The 26,558-nt window shown below is 50.8% G+C and overlaps 1 protein-coding gene across 1 annotated transcript in view; it reads left to right on the top strand.

The window, feature by feature from the left end:
• Positions 1–26,558, top strand: part of COL23A1 (collagen type XXIII alpha 1 chain) — a 355,860-nt gene that overhangs the window by 264,244 nt on the left and 65,058 nt on the right. Inside the window, exon 3 of the mRNA XM_019469645.2 lies at positions 24,619–24,663. Coding sequence (XP_019325190.2) covers positions 24,619–24,663 — 45 coding nt within the window. The remainder of the gene's footprint in view (positions 1–24,618; positions 24,664–26,558) is intronic.

The following is a 26,558-nucleotide window of genomic DNA, read 5'->3' as shown; positions in this document are numbered from 1 at the left end:
TGCCATGGGGAGGCGTCCAGAAGTGAACAGGGTGACCGAAAGGTTTGGGACGGCCACAAATGACCCCCGACCGCTCCGGGGAAGTGGGGGGCGGTCACCCAGCCGAGACCCCGCCAAACCACCACCCACCTTGCCTGGAGTGGTCTCGGCCCAGGAACTTCACACTACAGGAGGCTCCAGAGTTCCCAGATAACAAAGGCACTGCTCAGAGAAAAGATGCCCTCAGACGCCCAGAGCCCAGGGTGGTCCCTGGCAGGCCAGCGGGCAGCTTCCTGGCAGCTGTGCCCACCCTCCTGGCCAAGCATCTTCGCCCGGCTTGCACGTGCCTTCCTCCTGGCCTGGCCCCCCTCCCCGGGCTGCCAGCCTGGGCAGCTGTCACTCTTTGGGAACTCTTTGTTCTCTTTGTGGAATTTAGAGGAAGGTTCTGCCAGCTTGGATGGAGACTGGGCTCGGCTATTTCCCAGCAACTGATAACAGCTGGGATTAAAAGATGAAAAACCACGCAGATGTCCCAGCTCTGCCGGAAATCAAGAAGCCAAGTGTCTGTGTCCAAACCCCTGTGCCCTGTGGCATTTGTGCCTGCCGCACCCTCCTGATGGCGGCCCTGTCTGCCCCCAGAGCCCCACCCGCCTAAGGACCCTGCCCAATGGGGCACCATCTCCAAGCCACTGATTTCCCCCGGGGGCCGTTTGCGGAACCCTAGGGGCACACAGCCAGCACCCCTCATCAGAACACAGGACTCAGGCTGGATTGTAAGTTCCGAGCCTCGGCCCCTGGCAGGCAGAGTGGCCTCTTTCATTTTTATTGCAACATTTACCAAGTGACAGGCCTGTGATCAGTGCCCCGGTGGTGGCTCTTATGTAAGCCTCACAACTCGAGAAGGTAGATGCCAAGAGATCCTGGGTTTGCAGACTTGGAAACCGAGCCTTGGGGAGATTAGGTGACCTACCCAGGGCGAAGCGGGGATTCAGCCCAGGTCTACTTGGCTTCACAGCCTCTACTTGGGACCCTGCACTTTGTTGCCTGGTCTGCAGGCTCTGCAGCAAGAGAAACCCAGAAGCAGCAATTCTGCCTTCCAGAAGGTTCCTTTGGCCACACAGAGCCTCCCCAAGCTGCCCTCACCAATGCCCTGGTGATGGGAGGGGAACCACAGGCAACACACCGTGACAGCGTGTGATTTGGGGCAAGTCATTGCCCCAGTTGGGTCTTTGTTTTCTCATTTCGTTCGCTCAACAAGTACTTCTGAGCGCCAAGCACTAGGAAATAAAACAGACGAGATCTGTCCTGTCAAGGAGCTTATATTCTCACAGCATGAAGACATACAGTGGGCAGGTGACACATGAGGTGGGGAAGACAGTGGGGAGCTGATGAGCCAGGGCCATTAGAGAGCGCCACTCTGAGGAGGTGACATTTGAGCTAAGACCCGGGTGACAGAAGGAGCCAGCCACAGGGAGGTGGCTGGGCTTCCCAGACCGAGGACCCCTCCTCTGAAGCAGGAATGGGGGTGGGGACACGGGAAGAGCGGAAGGAAGGTCCGTGCGGTTAAACCGGGGCTGGGGGATTTGAAATGAAGTCGCAGGTGTAGCCCAGGGGCAGAGTGTGTTGTGGGCCAAGGGGAGGTGGTGGATCTTTACCTGAATGCAGAGGAAGGCTTTCGATGGCTTGACCAGGAGAAGGACATGCCCTGAATGAACAGACAGTGAGAACTGGGGACAGGACAAACCCAAGAAAGTCAAAGCCCACAGAGATACAGTGCATGTGGGGGTCAGTACTTCATAGTTTTCAGGGGAGGGAAGGTAGTGGGATCTGAAAATAACAGGAAAGCAAAAGTCTCTGGGCCCTTCTCCTGGGGAGACAGGGCAGCAGGTGGGGCTCGGGGGCCAGCCCACACCATCTGAGGGGACCCAGTCAGAACTGAGGCTTTGTCCAGTTGTCTTTTTTTTTTTTTAATGTTTATTTTTGAGAGAGAATGTGTGAGGGGGGAGGTACAGAGAGAGAAGAAGAGAAAGAAATCCAAGCAGGCTCCAGGCTCTGAGCTGTCAGCACAGAGCCCGACATGGGGCTCGAACCCACAAACCGAGAGACCATGACCTGAGCTGAAGTCGGACGCTTAACTGACTGAGCCACCCAGGCACCCCTGTCCAGTTGTCTTAGAAATGGAAGCTGACTCTGGTGGATTCTAAAGTCGGACACAGCAGATTTCCATCCTGACTGCGTCGTCCACAGTCAAGAAATCAGATACGGCTGTTTTCACCTGGGAATAAATTCGTCTGATAAAATTTGGAAATCAGTTTGGCAGTGAACTGGTGAACAGGTTTGGCGGGGGTGCCGTGAGCAGAAAAATCCAGCTGACGCTTGCAACTTGAAATTGGCCACCTGGAGAAGAAGGGCTTTCTGCCTGACAAAGAGGCTTTGAGGCGTTGGAACTGACAGCACTTGTTGTCTGGGGAGCCGGAGGTCAGATCCCAGACCCCCAAGACCAGAGCCAACCCCCCGCCCCAGGCTAGCTGTGTTTTCCTGCACACCCTTCGGGGTTTTTTTATTTTTTTTTTATGTGTATTTATTTTTGAGAGAGAGTGTGCATGCAAGCGGGGGAGGGGAAGAGAGAGAGGGAGACAGAGGATCTGAAGCAGGCTCTACACACTGACATCAGCAAGCCCAATGCGGGGCTCGAACTCAACGAAGTGTGAGATCATGACCTGAGCCGACACTCAGCTGACTGAGCCACCCAGGTGCCCCCACCCTTCAGTTTTATCATCCTGAAGCCATCAGTCCTCAGTCCTGCCGTCTGAATGCCCTCTCTGCCTCTAGTCCCTTGCCTGAGTTGTGAGGCCCCATCGTCACTCTCACGCATGGCTGCAACAGGTGCCCGCCCAGTCCCCTGGCTCCCACCCCTCGAGTGGCCCCCGCCCACCCCTGGGACCACGGGTATCCAAGTCAGTACACGTTGCCAGGACTGGGAATCAGAATCTCTGGGGGTGACCTGGAAATCTGCTCTCTCAACAAGCCTCCTGTTTGAGAAGCGCTGGCCTGAAGGATAAAACACAAATTCTTTAGGACTGGGCTCCACGGACTTTAGGTCAATGCTTCTCAAACTGGTTCTGGGCCAGCAGCGTCAACATCATCCGGGAATTGTTCGAATTACAAATTGAAGACCCACCCTGAGACTTACTGAAACCAGAAACTCTGTGGGGGGTGAGGCCCAGCCATCAGTTCTAGGGGGACCCGATGGGAGTGCAAGGTGGAGGCCCTGCTACCTGTCATGGCAGGGCCTTTGTGCCTGCTGTCCTTCCTGCCTGGGACGCCTTCCTCTCTTTGCCCAGTCAGCTCCAAGGGGCTGCCTGGCCTCATCTGAAGCAAAAGTTTCTCAGGGAAACCTGGAGCCTGCAGAGGCCAGACTGTGTTCACCTACGACATACTGTAGGAGGTCCCTCCTGTACGTTTCCTTCATAGCGCTTACCAGTCTGTAATTTGGTAACACCCTTGAGCCAACACCTGTCTCCCCCAACTAGTCTGTAATGATGGTGGGGGCTGTGCCTAGCTTACTCCTGTTCTCTCCCCAGTCCCTGGCAAATAGTGGGGTTCCGTTGGAAATTATCACCTTCCTCTGAATAACATGAATATCCTGTGACTTCTTGATTTTTATATATTTTTTAAAGTTTATGTGAGAGACTGGAGAGAGAATGAGTGGGGGAGGGGCAGAGAGAAGGAGAGACAGAATCTCAAGCAGGCTCTGCACTGTCATCGCAGGGCCCTGATGTGGGGCCCAAACTCACAAACCACGAGATCATGACCTGAGCCGAGATCAAGGGTCGGACTCTTAACCGACTGAGCCACCCAGGCACCCCTTGATTTTTCCATTTTAGTCATTATCTATTAGAAGTCCAGAGCCCTCCCCTTTTCTGTTGTTTTGCATGAAATCTGCTACTTTCTCGCAGGAGGTTTTCAGGATCATCTCCTTTACCCCAGTGTTCTGAAATTTCAAGATGGAGTGCCTGGTCTGTTAGCAAGGTCTATTTTCTTTCACTGAGCTGCATTCTCAGGCAAAAATTTCTTGAATTATGTCTTGAATGATTTCCCCCTCCAGAGTTCTCTTTTCTCTCTTTCTGAAGTTTTTGTTATTGGCAGAAAGGACAGTACCTAGGCTGCTCCTGATTTCCTGTGCTGATTTCCTTATCTCTTCTGTTCCTGTGCTGATTTCCTTATCTCTTCTGTCTTATTTTCTGCATCCGTTTGGCCTATTGTTTTGCTTTCTTGGAGACTTATTCTTGCAACTTTCTTAGACTTATTCTTGCAACTGTACTTCAAATGAAATTTAAATCTTTGCTACCATAATTTTGATTTGCAACACACTTTACTACCATGATTTCTATTTGCAACACATTTTGTGCCAATGTTCTCTGCATATTTCTTTTTTTTTTCAATATATGAAATTTATTGTCAAATTGGTTTCCATATAACACCCAGTGCTCATCCCAAAAGGTGCCCTCCTCAATACCCATCACCCACCCTCCCCTCCCTCCCACCCCCCATCAACCCTCAGTTTGTTCTCACTTTTTAAGAGTCTCTTATGCTTTGGCTCTCTCCCACTCTAACCTCTTTTTTTTTTCCTTCCCCTCCCCCATGGGTTTCTGTTAAGTTTCTCAGGATCTATATAAGAGTGAAAACATATGGTATCTCTCTTTCTCTGTATGCATATTTCTTTTTAATAGCATTCTGATCTTGTTTCATGGATATATCAGCCATTTCTCCAAACATATTGTTGTTGTTAAGTGTTGTGTTTTTGAAAATCTGTATCCTCTGAGTTGCTTTTCTCCACTTGTTTTGGCCTCGGTCTTTCATTAAGAGGCTGTCTCAAATGTCCAGCACCTTTGGCTCATTTTTCATAGTGGAAACCTAAAAAGCCCACTGGCAACTCCATGGGCACAGAAGGGGCTGGTCAACCGTGGCTTCACGGGGGTGTGAGCTGGCTGGATCTTTCTCCTAGGCTCATCAGAACCCCTAGGAAGAGCCTTCTCATCTTCTGCCTGGAATCAAGGGCCTGGTAGCCCGTGTCCTGGAGCCCTACTGAGGAAGGAGAGGGGTGGGGTCCTCCGCATTCCATGTGTCAACTTTCAGTTAATAGTATTCCTCCCTCAATTTTGCCTGGCATCCTATATGCAAGACACTATTTTCCTGTCTCCAGAAAATTACCACCACCCCCCCCTCCACACACACCAGGGTTCTACCCAGCTTGAAGAAGGACACCTGTCCAGATACCATCCGGTATCTGGGCCAATACCATCTCCGTTGAAACTACTGAACTCTGCCATTATAGCACAAAAGCAGCTACAGACTGCCCATAAATAAGTGGACATGGCTGTGCCCTAATAAAACTTTATTTATACAAATCAATGGTGGGCCAGATTTGGACCCTGGACTATAATTGGAGATCCCTGGTCTAGATTCCAGCTCACCAGGTAACTGGTGCTGCCAGGTCCTGAGTGCTTTGGGTGTTTGCATTGTGGGTTGGTTACTCTTGAGTGTTTGCCGGCTTCAAGTTTTGGCTGTCCCACTTCTGCACAGGCAATAACCCTTCATTGGCTCCTTCCCAGCTTCCTAAACATTACTGCTTTCCTACTGTGTTTCCTTTCCTGACTTCTCTGCCGTTGGAGCCCAGGTTTCTGGACATAGTAGAGCCAAATGTATGATACACCCCATCTCCCATCTTTAACTATCAGGCAGGCTCCTTTTATTCTTATTTATTTATATTTATTTATTCTTTTTTTTCTTTTATTCTCATTTTATTTTATTTCTTTTTTATTCTTTTATTTATTCTTATTTATTCTTATTTATTTAACAGGTCCCTCAGGTTAGTTCCCTCTTTAAGCATCTAGAACTAACATCCATGAGGGTTGGTTTAGGCTGTGTGTCTTCACCAAATGGTACTTTTCTGTTGTTGTTTTTTTAATAAATTAATTGAGCCACACGATCATTAATGTACCACATAACATTAAAGACCTCTGAGCAGACTTGAATATAACTTCTTTCTTTCTGAGGCCCTGCAGAGGGACTGCCTGCCATTCTTGCCCAGGTGGGGCAGTGTTGGGCAAGCTAGCTCCCAGAATGCTCTCTCTGGGACCATGGCCACGCTCTCTGCAGGACCCAGAGCCCAGGGCCTGACCAGAGCCTGGAATTTGGCCTGCGTGGTCCGTGCTCTGCAAGTGAGGCTTTCTTCCTTAGCCCCTTGGCCCAAGGCCAGGAGAAGAGAGGCAGTGACATAGCAGGGTTTGGGCCAGGGGTTGGGGAGGTTGGGGGACTTTTAGGCCTAGGCTTCCTGGAGAGGGATCACAGTTTATCTGCCAAGGATGTCCCATTAGCTCTGGGACCTATGGGGTGCAGGGAGAACCCCGACCCCAAGCAATCAAGCCCAAGTCCCAAGCACCCTGGAAGCCTTCAGAGGAGCAGATAAGCCAGTGGCTGGAGCTGTCCTGAGGGCCACCTACTGACCAGTGGCTGCAGTGAGCTACCTAGACTGACCACTAGTCCTCCAATTTTGACAGGTGGGCTCTGTCACATCCTGTCTGCCCCTCCCCTCTCCCAAGCCCCAGGTTCCTCCAGGGTGGATGTACAGGATTACTGTAAGGATCAATAAGAGAGAGACAGGGGAACCTGGGTGGCTCAGCCAGTTGAGCATCTGACTCTTGATTTTGGCTCAGGCCATAATGTCACAATTCATGAGTTCGAGCCCCACCTCGGGCTCTGCACTGCGGAGCCTGCTTAGGATTTCTCTCTCTCCCTCTGTCTCTGCCCCTCCCTCGCTCTTGTGTGCTCTCTCTCTCTCTCTCTCTCTCTCTCTCTCTCTCTCTCAAAATAAATACACTAAGACAGAGACAGATTTGAACAGGCCCAGTCAAGAGGGTTGTTTCTGACATAACACGTCTATAAGGCACAGGTGGAGTTTCAGGCCATGGCGTGGTGTGGCCAGGACTCCATGCTGCTGTCCCGTGGGTTCTGGGAGACAGGGAAGCGGGGCAAGTTTTCCACCTGTGCATGGCTCTGCCTTCCCTTCTGTACCGGCACCGATCCCAGGCATCCTGGACCTTTCCCCAGGGCCCCCACTGCACCTGCCCATCTCCCTGACCTCACTCCCCATGCTGCGTTGTGATTGGCTGCTTGCCTGTCACCTCCCAGCTCCTTGTGACCATCCCAGGTGCCTGGCACAGAGTGGGTTAATGTGGGACAGAAAAATGAGCGAAAGGATGGATGAATGAAGATGGATAATTCAATGGACGGACAGGTGAACAAATATCCAGGTGGATATTTGATTGCCTGAATAAGTAACACCGCTCATTTACCCAATACTATGTATTGAGCCATTTTTCCACGGAGGGCTAAATGGATGAATGAATTATGATGAGGTAACAGTGCCTGAGTAGAAGGAAAAGAAAAGCAGTGGGATGGAGGTGGAAAAAGCATAACAAGTGAGTAAACAGAAGATGAATTCGAGAACCACCTGAGCGGACAGAGGACCCCATGGCCACACGTTCACGGTCTCCGTGTCCGTGTCTGTGAGCTGAGGAGTTGTTCCCAGGGTCCCAAGGGGGAGGGCTTGGGAGAAAGAATTCACAAACACTCTCCTTCTGTCTATTAAAAAAAAAATTTTTTTTCTCTAAATAAACTTTGAACCCACTTCTAAGTATGTTTGGAAAGAGCAGTGATGGCTTTCATGAAGGGTAAATTATAAGTGCTTCCTTCGCAGCTTTGTTTGGGGACCCTCAGAAACACACGCAGCCCCCAGAGCGAGTTGCTAAAATGCGCAGGAGACAGGAAACATATGCCGGGTATGACGATGTCAAGCAGGCTTACTGTGAGCATATGTGCTTTACTGTTGATGGAATATATTCGGCAAGTGTTCCAGAAAGAGGCCTTTCCTGAAATGGAGGTCAATGAGAACACTCCCCCGTCTCATAAATCCTTGGGAAAAAAAACAGGCCTGTCTCCCACACACATGTGGCTAATTATCTGGGGGCTCAGGGCTGTCCCCGGAGAGCAGTTAAGAGCAGTGTACCCGGACTCTATCTGCCCCAAGTGGTTTCCAGCAGCCCTGGCTAGAAAGACCTTGCCCTGGGTTCATAAACTGGCGGTTTCCCACCCCAGGGGGCAGAGGGGGACGGTCACAAGTGCTTAACAATAAAGGAGAAAAGAGCGCATCTTCTTTTCCAGTGCCCACCAGAGATCAGACCCAGATGCAAGCCACTGGTGGACGCCCTGGACTTTACAGGGCCACTGGCGACCATCCACCTTGGTCCAGTTTAGCTGGATTTGGCCTGGGCCTGAGACCCCGCTCTTAGAGGACCAAGGCAGACTGGACAGATGGGCAGACAGCTCCATCCCAGTGCCCTAACAGGTACTGTAGCAAGTGACTATCCCTGGGCCCAAGAGTGGGCAGTGAGGAAGTCTTCCCTGAAGACAGTCCATGACTTGTCTAGGTCTTGAAGGATGAATAGGAGTTTTCCTGGCAAGAAATGGGAGAAAGGACATTTGGAGACATGAGCAACACAGCTCAGGGGCTGGTGCATGTTCTGGGCCAGGGGTTCTAGCAAAAGGTGGGCCAGGAGAGATGTATGGAGGACAACTCAGTGGGGGGTGGGCAGAGCAGGCCAGAAGGGGGCACCTGGCTCAGCCGGAAAGGCTGAGGAGCTCAGACTGTGTATCTCCAGGACAGTGGGGAGCCCATGGATGGCTTTAAAGGGAAGTGGTGGGATCAGATTTGTGGTTCTGAAGGACCTGACTGCTGGGTAGAGAATGACAGGAGATAGGAGAGCCACGGAGGAGGCTGTGACCATCGATCCATGGAGAGATGCTCGTAGGGAACCCGCAGGGACAGAGTGAGGGCGACTCTGGTTCTTTCTCTTCCTGACTGTGATTTGAGGGCTGTAACTTAACTTCTTGATGTTGCAGATCCATAGCAATGACATGGGGGTAATAGTGTCTTGCCACATTGTGGCAAGCCTCATTGTGAGGCTTCCAGTAAGACAGGGGCGCCTGGGTGGCTCAGTCAGTTGAGCGTCTGACTCTTGATTTCAGCTCAGGTCATGATCTCATGGTTTGTGGGTTCAAGCCCTGAGTCAGGCTCTGTGCTAAAAGCATGGAGTCTGCTTGGGATTTTCTCTCTCTCTGTCTCTCCCTGCCCCTTACCCACTTGTGCACTCTCTCTCCAAAATAAATAAATAGACATTTAAAAAAAAGGTTCTCCTTTTTTAAGGCTGAATAGTATACAGTATTCTATGGTATGTATATACCACATTTTGTTACTATATTACTTTTTTAAATGCTAGTAAATTACACATAAAATGTGCCTTTTAAACCACTCTTCAATGTACTACAGTTCAGTGGCCATTTGGCACATTTATAATGTGCAACCATCACCACTGTCTTGTTCTGAATCTTTATCACTGGCCCCAAAAGAAACTCTGTACCTATTAAGCACTAACTCCCCATTCCCCCTTCCCCCAACCCCTTGTAATCTCTAATCTATTTCCTGTCTATGAATTTGTCTGTTCTAGACATCTAGCTATTTCACTGATAAAGAATCACACAGGATTTCTCCTTTTGTGTCTGGCTGATTTTACCTAGCATAATGTCTTCAAGGTTCATCCGTGTTGCACCATTGTTATAACCTGAACGTTTGTCCCCCCTGAACTCAGATATTAAAGTCCTTACCCCCGATGTGATGGTGTTAGGAGGTGGGGCTCAGGATCTTAGTGGACCCCGGGGCTCAGGATCTTAGTGGAGCACAGTTCTCCATCAGGCTTCTGTAATGGGGAGACGTCAGTGCTACTTGGACTGTTCCCAGAGCTCTGGAGGGGTGCTGTGATGCCATGGGGAGCAGGGAAGGGGGCTCCTGCCTGTGGACCTGCCATGTACAAGGCAGTGTGCCCACATCCCAGCCAAGAAGGTGGGAGTTATTTTACCCTGCAGAGGAACTAAAAGACGCTTAGAGAAAAGGAACTTGTCCCAAGTCACACAGCTGGTGTATGGCAGAACTGGGATTCAAAGCCAGCTGTGTCCAATTCCAAAACACTTGCTTTTTTTTCTTTTCTTTTCTTTCCTTTTTTTTTTTTTTTTAAAGAAAAAGAAATGGGTTCTGCTTGGGGCTTCTCCCATCTATTCACATGCTATTTTCTGGCCAGAGACGCCTGGGTGTCCCCAGACTCAGGCAGCTCCTGGGTCAGTTACTGCTGGCGGTGGAGGCAGTGTGGCGGAGGGGGCGTGCTGGGGTTACTTTTGAAAGTGCTCAGGTGGCTGGGGGCTCAGCCCCACTCCAGTTTCAGATTCAGTGGAGCTGGAGTGACCCAAGAATTTGCATTTTTTATAAGTATAATTTGCTGGTCCAGCAAACACACTGGAAAACCAATTGATTTATTCTCTCTCTCTTTAATTTTTTTATGGTTTTTTTTTTTTTTTTTTTTTGAGAGAGAGAGCGAACGTGAGTGAGGGAGGAGCAGAGAGGGAGACACAGAATCCAAAGCAGGCTCCAGGCTCTGAGCTGTCAGCACAGAGCCCGACGCGGGGCTTGAACGCACGAACCACGAGATCATGACCTGAGCCGAAGTCGGATGCTTAACCGACTGAGCCACCCAGGCGCCCCTCTTCTCTCTCTTTAAACATCTCTTTGTTTCCTACAAAATATTACAAGCCTCAGGTACTTTCTATGGTGCTATGTTGTCTTCTGTGTGCTCAGGGGATGGAGGCTGGAGGCCAATTGTGAGTTTACAAAACTCATAAACCACCAGAGATTATTTCTGCTCCTACTACTGTTAGGATTAGTAAGTGTTTACTGTATGCCAGGTGCTGTTCTGAGCTCTGTCATGTCAATCCTAATGTACTCTCCACAGCCACCGTCTATCTCATCCTATCGAGGAGGAAAATGGACTCAGAGAGAGCAAGTCACTGGCTTGGGGTCACACAGCGTCAAGTGACAAGGCCAGGATTTGGCCCAGGGTGGTCTGCTGCCAGAGTTCATGCTCCAGCCACAGGTTATTCTGAGCTGAGACAGAAGTCCCTCACCAGTGCTGGTGGAAAGTAACTGAACAGCCTAATCACTGTCCCCAGTTCCTTTCTCCCTCTGAATTCCCTGTCTCAGAGAAGAGCATCATCATCTACCCGGCAGACCCCAGGAACGTGAGTGGATGCACCTGCCCACACTTCCTGAGCACTGCCTCTAGGTATGAAATCCCACCAGGTGCTCTATGCGGCTGACCACGCCTCGATGATGTTCTGGCATTTGGGAGAGAACCACCCTGACTGGGGGCTCAGTCTCACAACCTTGAGATCATGACCTGAGCTGGAATCAAGAGTCGCACACTTAACCGACTGAGCCACCCATGTGCCCCAAAAAGGAAGAAGATGCTGACCCTTGTGGGCCTCAGACTGAGTGAAACAAGCTGGTCATGAAAGGACAGATACTGTGCGATCCCATTCATATGACATATCTAGAGCAGGCAAATCCATAGAGACAGAAAGGGGAGAGGTGGTGGCCAGGAGCTGGCAGGATCGGGGATGGGAAGTTGGTGTTTAATGGGGACAGAGTTTCAGTTTTGCAAGACAAGAGAGTTCTGGAGACGGATGGGGGTGATTGTTGCACAACAGCGTGAACATGCTTAATGCTGCTCAACTGTATCTCAACAATGGTGAAGATAGTCACTTTTCGGTGACCACAATTTTTAAGAAATAAACTTACCACTTATTATTTTTCAGAAATAATAAAAATGAGGGGCACCTCAGGGGCTCAGTCAGTTAAGCCTCTGACTCTTGATTTCAGCTCAGGTCACGATGTCACGATTTGTGGGATCGAGCCCCATGTCAAGTGCTGAGCTGGAAGCATGGAACCTGGTTGGGATTCTCTCCCCACCTCTCTCTCTGCCCCTCCCTGGTTCACCCTCTCTTTCTCTCAAAAATAAGTAAATAAACATTAGAAAAAGGAGAGAATAAAAATGTTTATAGTGTAATAGATTGAAAGGGTGAGTTGTGTGGTGTGTGAATTCTATCTCAATAAAGCTGGTCAGACAATAACGCTGCCCTAAACATGGCCGGGCCCAGTGTTACTGAGCGCCCCAGGGTCAGGAGGAAGAACAAGTGCTGAAGTAGAAGGGTCTGCTGGCACCCGATTGTCTGAGTGTGGAGGGAGAGCAGGTCCCAGGCCCTCCGTAAGGGCCCAACAACATCCAAGGGCAGGGAGCCGCTGACTGGGTGGCAGGGAAGCGGGTGGAGTCCCCTCTGAGCCAGGCAGACTCAGCAAATGAGGGCCTGGGAAATCAGACCCGGCTCTTGACAGCTGAAACTCTCCAGCGGGAGTGTGGGCCTCAGCCCTGGCCCTGGGGGTCAAGAAAAACAAATGGTGAATTACTCGAGGCCCCTTGAGAGTGTGAGTCAATAGTGCTGGGAGCAGCCCCTCGGGGCCCCTCAAATCTTCCCACACTGGCTCTAGGCTCCTCTGCAGCGAGTGGTCTGTGAAGCTGCAGCAGGTTCTTCACACTTGAGTCCTGTCGGTGGGCCCAGGCTGTGGGGCCTATTGACTTTGGGTAGCCCTTGTCCCTCCCTCGCTCTGTAACAAGGGGCACTAGTGTCCCTGCCCCCGTGGGTCCACTGTGAGAATTACATGAGGTCTGGTTGCACACACATCAGCCAGCAGGTGCCTCAGAGTTTATATCCCTCCTCCTTCTCCTGGACTCAAAAAGGCTCTGCGTCCTTCCTGCTGTCTGTCTTCAGGGTCCCAGGACCTCAGGGCTCTCCCACAACGAGAACAGAGTTCATTCATGCCCTGACCATTTGTTCAGCACCAGCCCATGTGTCAGGCCCCATTCATGAACCAATAGTCCTCAGGGAACTGACGTTCTACTGGGGAGACAGAAACCATAAATCCTAAAAGGCAAATAAAATCAATAAGATAGAGAGAAGTGGCTGGAAGAAAATAAAAACAGGAAAATATCACAGAGAGTGCCTAGGGGCAGGCCACTTCAGACAGTCACCAGGGAAGGCACAGTGAAGAGTCAGCCGTGTAGAGATGTACGTGCAAAGGTCCTGAGGTAAGAGTAGTCCGGGCAGAATTCAAGAAGCAGAAGGAAGGCCTTGTGGCAGAGGGTGGGGAGTGAGGGGGAGCAGGCAGTACATAGGCAGTGCTGAGAGCCTCCTTCCTCACCGGCTGCCCGCCGGAGTGCCCACCTATCCCAATTTGCCTAAAAGTCCTAGAAAAGTCCTGGGCACACTGCAATGGTTGGTCACCCTAGCACCCACTGGCTCCCCATATTTACTAGATGCATAAGTTAAAACACCCTAGGCCCTGCTGGCGGCTGGCATGGCCTTCCCTCCAGGAAGCTTTGTTTTCCTGTCCCAAGGAGCCTAGAGTCCAAGGTCCAGGGCCCACGGGGTCAGATCACCTTGAAGCAGGTGGCTCGGGCTAAGTGGCCACCTTTTTTCCTGAGTGTCATTCCCTAAGTCCATGGCCACACCATGTTGGCCACGTTCCAAAGACCTCCAGCTGCCCAGCCTCACCTGCCCTTTTCTAGGACCTTCTGCTTGGGGCAGGGCGGGGCTGTTAACCTGCAGGTTATGAGGCGTTCTCATGAAAATCAAAGCTCTCATGAATGGCTTTTAAGTTCAAAATAAAATAAAGTAAAAAATAAAAAATAAAAAGCTTTTCATTCTCTGCAAGCAATAAATCCTGGCCTTCGTTAAGTTCGAAAGGATACACATTGGCCCATATGTCAGTGATTAAGGCTTTGGGGTGAATGGGGAGTTGAGGAATTTGGTATATTTGGGGTGTGCTGGTTTCTGTGCGTCTCTCTGGAGCCTGTTTTCCAACAGGAAACAGGATCTCAGGAGATGATAGGCTCTGGGGAGAAGCTGATTTGCACCAGCACAGATCTGGGTCTGGCCGAGCCCCAGAGAGTGACCCCAAGCTTTTGTACCTAACACCAGTGACCCACAGCTGGTGCTCCGGATGTACTCCCCGCCTGGGCAGCCGCAATTTCTTGGTATCCAATATCTTTCTTTGCCTGGGCACCAGCTCTTTCCATATTCAGGTTAACCTCCCAACCTCCACCTTTTGAGAGCCCGGGCAGGGGTAGAGAGTCCCTCCCTACACACTTCTTCCAGTCCAGGCCAGCTGGCTGGTCAGGGCCTCTTTACCCTTCAGAGATGCTTTGAGCCCCATGGGAGAGGAGTGCCAGGGTATCTCCCAGACCCTCATTCTTTGTGTGAATTTGCTTAGTCCCTTCCGTAGCCTGAGTCACGGGCAGTGGGGAGGGCACTCTGCTAAGCCCAAGAAATGGCCTGTGACCGGGTGGCCCCAACATGGGGTACCCATGTACCTTACATCCGTCACTCAGAAGGATCCTTCAAGAAGTCCCCTAAAGTCTCTGCACTAAGACACAGGACCCTGGCAGCCCCACACATCGTCGACCAGAAGCCCTTCCATGAGCCCTGTCACTGAACACCATCCACCTGTGTTCTCCTTTCTAAGTCCTTCTCACTCTTGTGTCTGGATGAGACATTCCATATTTTTAGGTCTGGTGCCTAAACCACAGCCCATTTCCCCAAAAGTAAGGCACTTAGCAGGGCAGCCTTGGTACCAACAAGAGCCCTGGCAGACCTGAGCCCACCTCTTGGCCCCTGAGTAACTCTGTGACTTGGACAGGTCACCTCCCTTTGGGCCTCAATTTCCTTTTCTGTAATCAGGGCCGATCATATCCACATCTCTGAGTTATGATCAGGCTTAAAGAGAGAGCAGAAGCTGGGCGCCTGGGTGGCTCAGTCGCTCAAACGTCCAACTCTTGATTTCAGTTCAGGTCATGATCCCAGAGTGGTGGTATCTGAGTCCCTCGTGAGGCTCTGCGCTGAGCGTGGAACCTGCTTGGGATTCTCGCTCCCTTTGCCCCTCCCCACTTGCTTATATGCTCAAGTGCGCACATGCCGTCGTACTCTCGCTCTCTCTCTTTTTCTCTCTTTAAAGTAAAAAGAGAGAGCAAGAGAGATGGCAGAAGTTCCCAGCGTGTGGCCTGCATGGGTCAGCAAGTGTCAGCAGGTCTGCCCCCTCCCCCCACCTTGCCTGAGCCCTTCCCACCAGGACCCACGGGAGATGGTTCTTGGGTTTGGTGTGCCACCCGCATGAGTAATAGGTCTGAACTCCTTGATCCTGTTTTAAATGCTTTAGTAAAGCCTCTCCTGACCCAAGAAGAGGAACCAGCCTGGAAAGGGCAGGCACTTCAGATGGCGTGAGGAGAACATGCCAAAATTGGGCCCGAGTCATTCCAGGCCTCCAGTGCTGGTGGTAGCATGTAGCCTTTTAATTCAGTATTTAATTCACAGGCTTCTGAGAGCCATCCCCAGGCCCTTTCCATTTTGTGTGGTTCCCAGTATTTTTTAAAGTATCACAGGGGTGCCTGGGTGGCTCAGTCGGTTAAGTGTCCGGCTTCCTCAGCTGAGGTCATGATCTCGCGGTTCCTGGGTTCAAGCCCCGCCTCGGGCTAAGTGCTGACAGCTCGGAGCCTGGAGCCTGCTTTGGATTCTGTGTCTCCCTCTCTCTTCCCCTCCCCCACTCATGCTCTGTCTCTCTCTGTCTCTCAAAAATAAATAAACGTCAAAAAAAATAAAAATATACTAATAACAGGATTGCCTGGAGGCTCAGTGGGTTGAGGATCCGACTTTGGCTCAGGTCATGATCTCCCAGTTCTTGAGTTTGAGCCCCCCATTGGGCCCTCTGTGGTCAGCACAGAGCCCACTTTGAATCCTCTGTGTCCTCTCTCTGTCTGTCCCACCCCTGCTTGCTCTCTCTCTCTCAAAAATAAACATTATATTTATATATATATATACATATATACACACACACACACACACACACACACACACACACACACACATATAATAATAATAACAAAACCCAAGAGGTGGTACTAGACAGGGGCACCTGGGTGGCTGAGTCGGTTGAGCATCCGACTTCGGCTCAGGTCATGATCTCACGGCTTGTGAGTTGGAGCCCCGCCTCGGGCTCTGTGCTCGGAGCCTGGAGCCTGCTTTGGATTCTGTGTCTCCTTCTCTCTCTGCCCCTCCCCAGCTTGTGCTTTCTCTATGTCTCTCAAAAAAATAAATAAATGTAAAAAAAAAAAAAAGAAGTCGTACTAGACCTCATGGACTATTAGAACCCCTCACCTTCAACAGCATCTTCTTGTGCGGGAGGCAGGCAGCAGGGTTTGGACGCGCGGTCCCAGGGCCTACATTGCATGGCCCCACCTACTACTGGCTGTATGACTCGGAGGGTCACTTCATCTCTCTGTACCTCAGTGTCTCCATCTATAAAGCAGAGATGATAATGGTAGTTTTCCTCATAGGTTCGATATGAAGAATAGCTCGGTTCATACTGTGAACCAAGATTAGTACCAACCGTAAAGCACTCAGTAAATGGTACCACCTAACTTGTTTTTATTAAACACTGTTGGGGGCTGCTGGAGCCATCCAGGACTATCCGCTCCTTTGGAGAGAATAACAGTGTCCACATTTGAGGCCCTTTGTGAATGTGCAGGGCACCACCAGCCTGCCCCCCACCCCCTGCGATGGACCCTGTTCGTTCAGTCGGTAAATGGCATGATATCTAAGTGGGCTTGCCAGGTCTGGTCCCTGGGGCTGTGGGAGTCTGCCACCAGCCTGGACACAACCCTGGTTCCAAGCAAACATTTGCCCTACCAGCCCAGCAGCCTGTGGCATTGGTCTTCCAAACTGCTTCAGGACCTTCCAAAAAGCAGCAGGGCTCCCAGTAGCATGGTGGATGGTGGAGCCTGCGGGGACAATAAACCCCTTTTGGAATGAGCTGTATGTGCTGAGCAAGAAGCTGTGATTTTAATTCCCAGAGTACAGCATGGCCCTCGGTACTGGCCAAGCTCAAGCAACCTGCCAGGTGGCCACAGGACACACCTGCCCCCACTCCTGCAAGGGACAGAGGGCTTCATTAGCCCAAGCAGGAAATGAGCAGGGAGAATGCTACCCTCCCCCGGGCAAGAGTTTTCAACTCCGAGGTTGGCCTGAAACTTATAAAACAAAATTATCTGGGGACGTGTTTTGGTGATCTGATGTTAGACGCTCAAATCCAGGGACCTCCCCTGCCTTCTCTGCTCAGCGCGCACCCCAGTGATGGCCGGGGGGCCTCAGACAACCGCAAGGACCTCCAGACTGAAGGTCTGGGGCGTTCACATCCCTGGATCCCCAGGCCCGTCCTAGAGTTCTGGGAAGAAGGTCAGATAAAGGGGCCTCCGATGCCCATGAGGCTATGGCCACATCCTGGGATGATGGTAAGAACTTGGCCTTGGTCACAACGACCGAAGAGTTCAGAGGACAATGCACTGGAGTCACAGAGACCTGGGTTCAGATTCCTATTCTGCCATCTCCTCAATGTGTGACCTTGGGGATGCCACCGTCCCCTGTGACTACACAGTGCCAGCCTCTCGGTAGACATGCAGCTTCAGTCATTAGCCACGCTGCCAACAACATTTCTGTGGTCTCTGTGAGGCCCCCCTGAGTTCTTCGTCATGCTCTGGTCCTTGGGAGCTGAGAACCCTGGGAACAGTTCCTTTTTTAGGTTTGGTAAAATACACAACATAAAATTTACCATTTTAACTGGTTTTTTTAAATGTCTGTTTATTTATTTTGACAGAGAGATAGAGAGCAAGCAGGGGAGGGGCAGAGAGAGAGAGAGACAGAATCCCAAGCAGGCTCCATGTTGTCAGCACAGAGCCCGACGTGGGGCTTGAACTCATGAACTGCGAGATCATGACCTGAGCTGAAATCGAGTCAGATGCTTAACTGACTGAGCCACCCAGGTGCCCCATTTTGACTGTGTTTTTAAGTGCTATAAGCCAGTGGCATGAAGTATATTCACGATGTTGTTCAACCATCACTACTATCTGTTTCCAGAACTTTTTCATCATCCTGACAGGAAACCCTGTCCCCATTAAACACTAAGTCCCCATGCCCCCCCACCCAGTCCCTGCCAACCACCCTTCTTTTTGTCTCTATGAATTTGACAACTCCAGGTACCTCGTATGAGGGCAATCATAATAGTATTTGTCCTTTTGTGATGGGCTGATTTCACCTGACGTGATGTCCTCAAAGTTCACCCATATTGTGGCACATGTCAGAATGCTCTCCTTTTTAAGGCTGAATAATATTCTGTTGTGTGCATACATCACATTTTCTTCATCCGTTCACCCATCCATAGACATTTGGGTTGCTTCCACCTTTTCTGTTGCCTCTGGCAGCATTTCTTGACATCTCTGAACCTCATTTTCCCTAGTCTTTAGGGAAAACGGTGTGGGAAGGGATGAAAGCGTTTTCTAGAACTGTATGTAGATTCAATAAGATGAATTACACAAAAAGCCACCTGGCCTTAGGGGCTGGCAGGAGGGAGGAGCATGGGAAGGGCTGAGGGCTGAGTGGCCCACAGAACACGGGCCTGGGCAGGCTGGCCCGTAAAGGGCCTGGCTGGGCGGGCAGCCCCAGGGCCGCAGTAAGGCAGACATTGCTGGAGGAGGGGTCCTGGGGGCAGTTAGTGCCATCGAGGCTTGAGGAGACCACCGCTTTGAGAGCTACATCCTTGGGCTTGACACCTCCAAGGGAAGCCTGCTGGGGTTTGGGCCCCCCCTTTGGAGCTGGTCGGTGGCATGAGTTCTCCAGATTTTTATGAGTTAGAAATCATTCCATTTTGTCTGGCTTCGAACAGTGCTCGAGAAAACCATCGTTCTCCCTGGTTACTTCATGTGCAGTTGGTGGTCACAGGTCATTCCACAGCAATCTGGAGCCGGGGCTTGGCCTGAAAACCGAGGATTTCTTTCAGGAACCCCATTCCCAAACCATTTGACCCCTGCATCCTGATCCCTAGCTCCTTAGACCGCGAGGAGGGACATGGAAAATCCCCAGACAAAGCCCTGCCCATGAAGTCCCTGAAGTAGAGCCACTGTGTCTCAAGCTTTACCCACCCTGGTGGACACATGAGAGCCCGTTTACATCAGGACCCCGTGTTCTGAAGGCCCAAAGGCCCCCCTCCAGCCAGTTACTTACTGGGATCCCAAATAGGCACCTCATTTGTGCCCCCCAAGCTGGTGTGTCTGCTGACAGCTCTTCTGTTTAACAGTTCTGCAAGGCAGCTATAATTCCATCACCCCTAAAATTTCACCCTCGTGGGTTGGGAACCTAGGGCTCAGAGAGGTTGAGTAACTCCTCCAGGTAAACAGCTTACATATCACTCATGAGTCATGTCTTTTCCCCTCCTAGGCAGCCACTGCCTTGCTGGTGTCTGTGGCACACAGCCTCTGGAAGGACACCTCCAAGGTGCCACCATGGCAGCATTCACGGTTAAACACTGGGGTCCCCACAGCTGCCAAATCCCGACCCAGCAGTGTATGGGTTCCGCACAGAGGTGGGGAAAACAGCAGAAGCTGGTCTTCATCATGGATGGATTTTCCAGCTGGAAACCATTTTCCCAAGAGCATCATCCTTGGGCAAGACCTGTCTTCCCCCGGAAAGCCTCAGTTTCCCCATCTGTATGTAGGCAGGCCACTCAAAACATGCTTCCAGATGCTTCCCAGGGCAACCTGGATGTCTGAATCTGTGCTAGCCATGGGAGAGGTTTTCCCCCACTCCAGAAAGGAAAGAAAAGAAGAAAAACAATGAGGAGAAAGCTCTGGGGCAAACCACTGGGCCAGGGCCCTCCTTTGTTTGTTTGCACAAAGGGTTGACCAGTTGTCAATCTGTGAGTTGCTCACACAGAAGACTCCAGTATCTGGTTTGGGCTGGCCTCAGAGTGGGTTCAAAAGCATCAGGCTCCTTCTCTTTCTCTACCAAGACCCTTTCATTTGGGAGTCCTGTGAAGCCTGCAGCCCCACAGGCCCAGGGTGCCCAGCAATACCCAGGTCCTGCAGCCCCACAGGCCCAGGGTGCCCAGCAATACCCAGGCCCTGCCCCACTCCAGGCCCGCTGGGAACTTGTCCATAGCCTCTGGGAGGTGGGCGTCCCACTCTGCCTGGGCAGCCACTCGCCTGCTTAGCCCCCCTCTTCATCAAGCCTTCTGCCTAACCGTGCCACCTGGGAGAACCACCAGACAAATCCATTAGTTCAGCCGCCTTGGCGAAGGCAAATGTCTTCATCTGGCTTGAGTTATGCAAGATGAGACTTTTACAGTCAGACCCAGTAGTGACCAGCAGGAAGCCATGGTGTGCTTTAGCTCTCAGGCCCAGGAAGAGCCTGGCTCACTCTTCCACTCACGGGCCCCTTTTTTGCCATGTCCCTCAAGAGCTCAGCCTGAGGCAGAGCCAAGCATGAGCCTCTGTAACCTGGTGAAAGCCCGGAAGCCAGAAGCCAGGGCGCTGGGCCTTGCGAGTGAACGTGGGCCTTTTCCCTCCTACAAGCAGAGGAGCGTGATGCTGTGTGTGCCAGTGGGGGTTCCTGTTCCCACACTCTCGCTTTGCCTGAAAACAGATGTGCCCTGAGAGGAGAGAAGGCCTAACACCAGGCCAGCTGTACAAGGTTCCCAGGCCCAGTCAGCCCCATACAGGAGCTGGGGAGGAGACCGGGATGTATGTTTTGGCCTCAGTGGGCCTGAGATGTCAACGGGGAGATGTCAGGTTGGCAGGTGACCGGACAACATGGGCATCACAGGTCCCATCTGAGGTCATGGACATGGAGGTGCTCCGTGAACTGCAAATCCCTCACTACTCTGTTATGAGAGTGCCTTACCTAGTCGACATGGCCCTTGGGCGACTCCAGTACAAAACTCAAGGGCTGTGTCCAGTATCAAGGAAAATCAAGGGCCATGTAACTGGCATGAGCTTCTGCTCTCAAAACTCAGGGGTGCATCCTTTATATGGACAAAATATCTTCAGCAAAGATGCCAAAGCTATACAGTGGGGAAAAGACAGTCTCTTCAACAAATGGTGTTGGGAAACTGAATATCCACAGGCAAAAGAATGAAGCACCAGGGCCCTTACCTCACACCATAGATAAAAATTAACTCAAAAGGTTAAAAAGGCAACAAAAGCAAAGATAGACAAACTGAGCTACATCAAACTTAAAAACTCCAGCCCAGCAGAGGGAAAAATCAACAGCACAAAGGCAACTTGCAGAATGGGAGATGATGTTTGCATACCACGTGCCTGATAAGGGGTTAATATCCAGAAGATGGGAACTCCTGCCACTCAACAATGACCACAAAAATCCAACTAAAAAATGAGCAAAGGGCGGGCGCCTGGGTGGCTCAGTCAGTTGAGTGTCTGACTTCGGCTCAGGTCATGATCTCACAGTTCTTGGGTTCGAGCCCCGCGTAGGGCTCTGTGCTGGCAGCTCAGAGCCTGGAGCCTGCTTTGGATTCTGTGTGTGTCTCTCTCTCTTCCCCTCTCACTCTCTGTTTCTCTCTTTCTTAAAAAAAATAAAATAAACAAACATTAAAAAAAATTAAAACAAAATGGGTAAAGGGCTTGCTTGAATAGACATTTCTCCAAAGAAGACATACACATACAAATAGCCAACAGGTATATGAAGAGATGCTCGACATCACTAATTATTAAGGAAATGCAAATTAAAACCACAATGAGATATCACATCATACTCATTAGAGTGGCCACTACCAAAAAGCAAAACAAAACAAGACAAAACAAAATAACAAGGGTCAGCGAGCCCGTAGAGAAATTGAAGCCTTTGTGCACTGTTGGTGGGAACATAAAATGGTATTGTCAGCATAGAAGACAGGATGGAGGTGCCTCAAAAAATTAAAAATGGAATTACTGTATGACCCAGCAACTCTGCTTGCAAGTATATAGCCAAAAGCATTGACACCCGGATCTTGAAGAGATGGTTGCACACGCATGTTCATTGCAGTGCTGTTCACAATGGTCAAGAGGTAGAAGCAACCCAAGTGTCCATCACCAGATGAGGTGAATGGATCAAGAAAATGTGGTGTATGGGGGTGCCCAGGGGGCTCAGTCGGTTAAGTGTCCGATTCTTTTTTCTTTTTTTTAAAGCATCCGATTCTTGATTTCGGCTCACAGTTCGTGAGTTTGAGCCCCACTTTGGGCTCTGTGATGATAGTGCAGAGCCTGCTTGAGATTCTCTCTCCTTCTCTCTCTGTTCCTCCTCTACTTGTGCTTTCTCTCTCTCTCTCTTATTCAAAATTAATAAATAAAACTTTAAAAAGCGGTGTATGCTTACAGTGGAATATTTATTCACCTCATAAAAAAAAAAAGAAGGAAATTGTCACCTGCTACCACATGGATGAACTCTGAGGACATTACATTAAGTAAAACAAGCCAGTCACAAAAAGACAAATACTGTATGATTGCATTCTATGAGACACCTAGAACAAGCAAACTCTTAGAAACAACGCAGAATTTGCCCGGGGCTGGAGAATAGGGAAAGGGGAGTTGTTCCATAGATAGAGTTTCGAATCCTGCAAGATGACAAAGTCCTAGAGCTCCATTGCACTATGTGTGTGTTGTTAACACTTCTGTACTGGACACTTAAAAATGGCTAAGATGGTACATTTTATGTTGTGTCTTTGAACACAACGAAAATTTGTTTGAATGGCAAACTCAAGAGTGCAAGAAATAGCGCATTTCTCATCTTTAATAAGTTATGCTTAACCATGCTGACTTCAAACACCCATCCATGAGACTGGCAAGAAATCCATCCTCAGGGCGCCTCGGCGGCTCAGTCGGTTAAGTGCCCAACTTCGGCTCAAGTCATGATCTTGTGGTTCATGGGTTTGAGCCCCCAACGGGCTCTGTACTGATAGCTCAGAGCCCGGAGCCTGCTTTGGATTCTGTGTCTCCCTCTCTCTCTGCCCTTCCCCCACTCATGCCCTGTCTCTCTGTCTCTCAAAAATAAATAAACATTAAAAAAAAAAAAAAAAAAAGCAGGGCGCCTGGGTGCCTCAGTCAGTTAAGCGGCCCACTTTGGCTCAGGTCATTATCTCGTGGTTCATGGGTTTGAGCCCTGCAATGGGCTCTGTACTGATAGCTCAGAGCCCAGAGCCTGCTTCAGATTCTGTGTCTCCCTGTCTCTCTTCCCCTCCCCCACTTGCACTCTCTCTGTCAAAAATAAATAAACATTAAAAAAAAAAAAAAAAAGAAATCCATCCTCACCCACCCCCAGGCCTGCAAAGGTTTTAGAGTCAACATAGCACTGAGGGGCATCTTCCACATCCAGCGGAGTCTCTCTCTTCTCTCTCTCTTTTCCGTAAAGATGCTCCCTCCTCCTCATCCAGGACTGTGCCTCAACAAAAGTCTAGAAGTGCCACTGACCTGGGGCTGCTTCTGTTTTTATGCCCAGTCCCGATCCCTGGGCCAGGGTGCCCCATGACTGCACGCTTGACAACAAGAGAAAGGAAGGAAAGTTCATACACATGAATTTCTTAGTAAACCATCCTGCCTCAGACCTGATTTGTGGCCAGCCTCAGTCTCTCCTCTGTGGTTGTGCTGAGGGATTTTGGAGGGAGTTCAAGGTCGACTTTTATAGGAAGGGGTAGTTCCTTGTAATACAGGCATAGCCTGTGGATCTGCGGATCTACCCTATCCGTGTCCCACCAGGCCGCCATGCAGTGGGTGGGCACCGTGGAAGGAGAGGTATCACATGCCATCTCAAATGGAAGTCTAGTACACATGACTTCACTTCTGCATACCTTTTTCCCCAGCACCTGAGAAAACGGACCCCTGACCTGGGGCAGAGGGGCTGGCTGATCAGCATTCCCCTCCTTCAGCGTTGTGGTTGCTGAGTGGGGGGGACCCACGTGGGCAGAGCAGGGAGAAGGCGGAGGCCAGGGTGGTCCGAGTCACAAATTCAGAAAGGCTTAAAAACCTGTAGATGGAGGGGGTGCCTGGGTGGCTCAGCTGGTTGAGCATCCGACTCTTGGTTCGGGCTCAGGTCATGGTCTCGTGGTTTGTGAATTCGAGCCCCTCACTGGGCTCCTCGCTGAAGGTTGGGGGCCTGCTTGGGATTCTCTCTCTCCCTCTCTTATCTCCCCCTCCCCAGCTCGTGCTCTGTCTCTCAAAATAAATGAATAAATAAATAAACTTAAAAAAAAAAACTATAGATGGAGGACGTTGCACATTGGTGTGGCCATTACCTACGATCAATTAGGAGAAATTCATGAGCAGCTCCCCGGGTCCGTGGGGGAGGGAGGTGCCGAAGGCTCTAGCCAGCGAAGTAAGAACAGTCAGTCAGTTGACAGGACGGCACCTGATGTTACCGAGTTTTGGCATTTGGAAGCCATGATAGTGTCTCTATGGGATGTGTTGTCTCTGATGTTTTATGTTAGGGAATATTAAAAAGCACTTGTCAGGCCTTTGGCAAGGGGACTCTCAGTTCCGGCTTTATTCTTCTCCTAGACCAGGTTTCTCAGCTCCAGACTCTTCTGCCTCCTGAGTCTCTGGGTAGTCAGTCTCTTCAGGTGGGGAATGACTTGTGAGAGACTAAGCGAACCACGGATGTGAGGGCAGTGGGCAGGCCCGGGGACGCCAGGGCTGGGGGGAGACCGGGGTTGCTGCGCCCAAGCCCACTGGCTTCCTTTCTCAACCAGTCTGTCCTTATTTTCCTGTCTAGGACCCCCCGGACGGCGCGGCAAGGCTGGAAGAAGAGGCGACCCTGGTGAGTCCCCACGTTTGCTTAGTTTCCAAACCCGGGCCTGGAAGTCTGCCCTCATCGAGACCTGGGACCTGGCTGGAGGTGCCAGTCCCTGCACGCCCCCCCACCCCCATAACACAGGACGCGTGGCCCTGGGGCCAGGTCTTCCTCTGCCTTCCAACTGGCCACTGTCCCCAGAGCCACAGTGTCAGGTACCTCCTTTCTTGGCTTCTTGGCACCTGCAATGCCAGTGACAGTCCCTCTGTGCCCTTGGCCATTCCCTGAATGTCATGATCAGCCTCTGAAACACTCTCTTTCCTTTGTGGGGGCCACTGATAGTTCCACCAGACCCCTGTCTCTCCACGCAATGCGACAGCCCTCCTGTGAGTGTCCCCTGCCCTCCCGAGGCCTGACAGAGTGCCAAGAGGGGCGTCCTCCACCTTCCTGCCACACGCTTCTGCCACCTTCATTTCACCCAAAATGTACTCACCCTGCACACCCCCATGGCAGTGAAGCTTCTAGAAGCTTCCCCACACCCTGTCCCCACCCAGCTCCCCACCTCCCCTTCCATCATCCAAGGTCTCTGGTGAGCTCTGGCCTGCCTTTTCTCCCTCATCTCCCACCCTCCCTCTCTGCCTGTTCTCTGGGACCCTTACTTCTCAAACCAGCCTGCCAGAGACGCTCTTCTGTCCTTTCTGACACCCCTGTGGCTCCAGCTCTCTTGTGACACTGATGACGCCTCCACCCAAGTCGTCTCCAGCCCGGAGGTTGGACTTTGCCCCAATGAACCCAGCAACCCCCACCTGCTCTCCTCTGGCTCCCTGTCATCATCATCGTCATGGGGAGACTCCAGCCACCAGTTCCCTGTGCAGACTCCAGGACAGCATCCCTGACCTCCCTCCCTTTCCCCATCCCCCATGCCAAGTCCCTGTCAATCTCCCCCCTCTACCTGGGCTCTTGGGCCAAGTTCATTACTCTTTGCCCTTAAAGCTAGTTCAGGCATCTCCTCCAAAAAGCCTTCTCTAACCCCGCTGGCTGTGGGCTCTACCCACCCCCCAACCCCCACCTGAGTCTTCAGCACCCAGTCCGGAGCCTGGCACACAGCAGGCTCCAGAACGAACATGCACAGAGTGAATGAGCACATGCTCAGCTATACGCACAGTATATGTGTGCATATACTATATGCACAGTATAAACATGCACAGAGTGAATGAGCACATGCTCAGCCTCTAAGCAACTTCACCAGGAGAGTGTGCTGGTGATGCCAGAGGGACCCACCACCAAGCAGATTGCACCCCAGGGGGAAATGGGGAAGTTCTCTCCTTGAATCAGACTCTTCTCCCTGGCGCTGGGCGTGGGCTTCCCGCCTCTCCTACTGCTGCCTGCTTGCCTTATCTAATTCCTTACCGAGAGGACTTCCAGATAAACTCCCCAGAGTTCATTACTAGGAAATGCCCTTCACGGTTCTCTGCTTGCTTTGACTTCCAGAGCTGAAGCCTGCTTTGTGTTAGAGTGCCACGACTTTTCTTTACTATTTTTTTTCTTCACTGGTTTTGTGTGTAATCACTCCCCCAACACACACACACACACACACCACCGGCTCTCCAAAAACACACTTCACCACTCAGTCCTCCTTTCTACCATGTAAAAGGTTTCGTTGCATTTTATTGTAGGCTTCTGATGCCCTTTAATACATAGTGACTTTTTTGAGAACGAAGTATATTACTCCAAAAATCCATTCGAATTATGACTCGGGTTTAACACAGTCTAAAAGTCAAAGAAAGACCAGGATTTACTTGGCCTCTGTGCCGGGTCCTTTCAAGTCCTTCATCTCGTGTGACCCTCACAGAACGCTGCAAAAGATAAGAATATGTTATCATCCCCATTTTGTAGATAAAGAAACTGAGGCTCCAAGGGGA

The sequence above is a fragment of the Panthera pardus genome, unplaced genomic scaffold (genome assembly GCF_024362965.1).
Source record: "Panthera pardus isolate Hobbes unplaced genomic scaffold, ASM2436296v1 HiC_scaffold_2, whole genome shotgun sequence".
Classification (NCBI taxonomy): Eukaryota; Metazoa; Chordata; class Mammalia; order Carnivora; family Felidae; genus Panthera; species Panthera pardus.
Note: the sequence above shows the minus strand (reverse complement) of the source record. Positions and strands in the feature narration are given on the sequence as shown.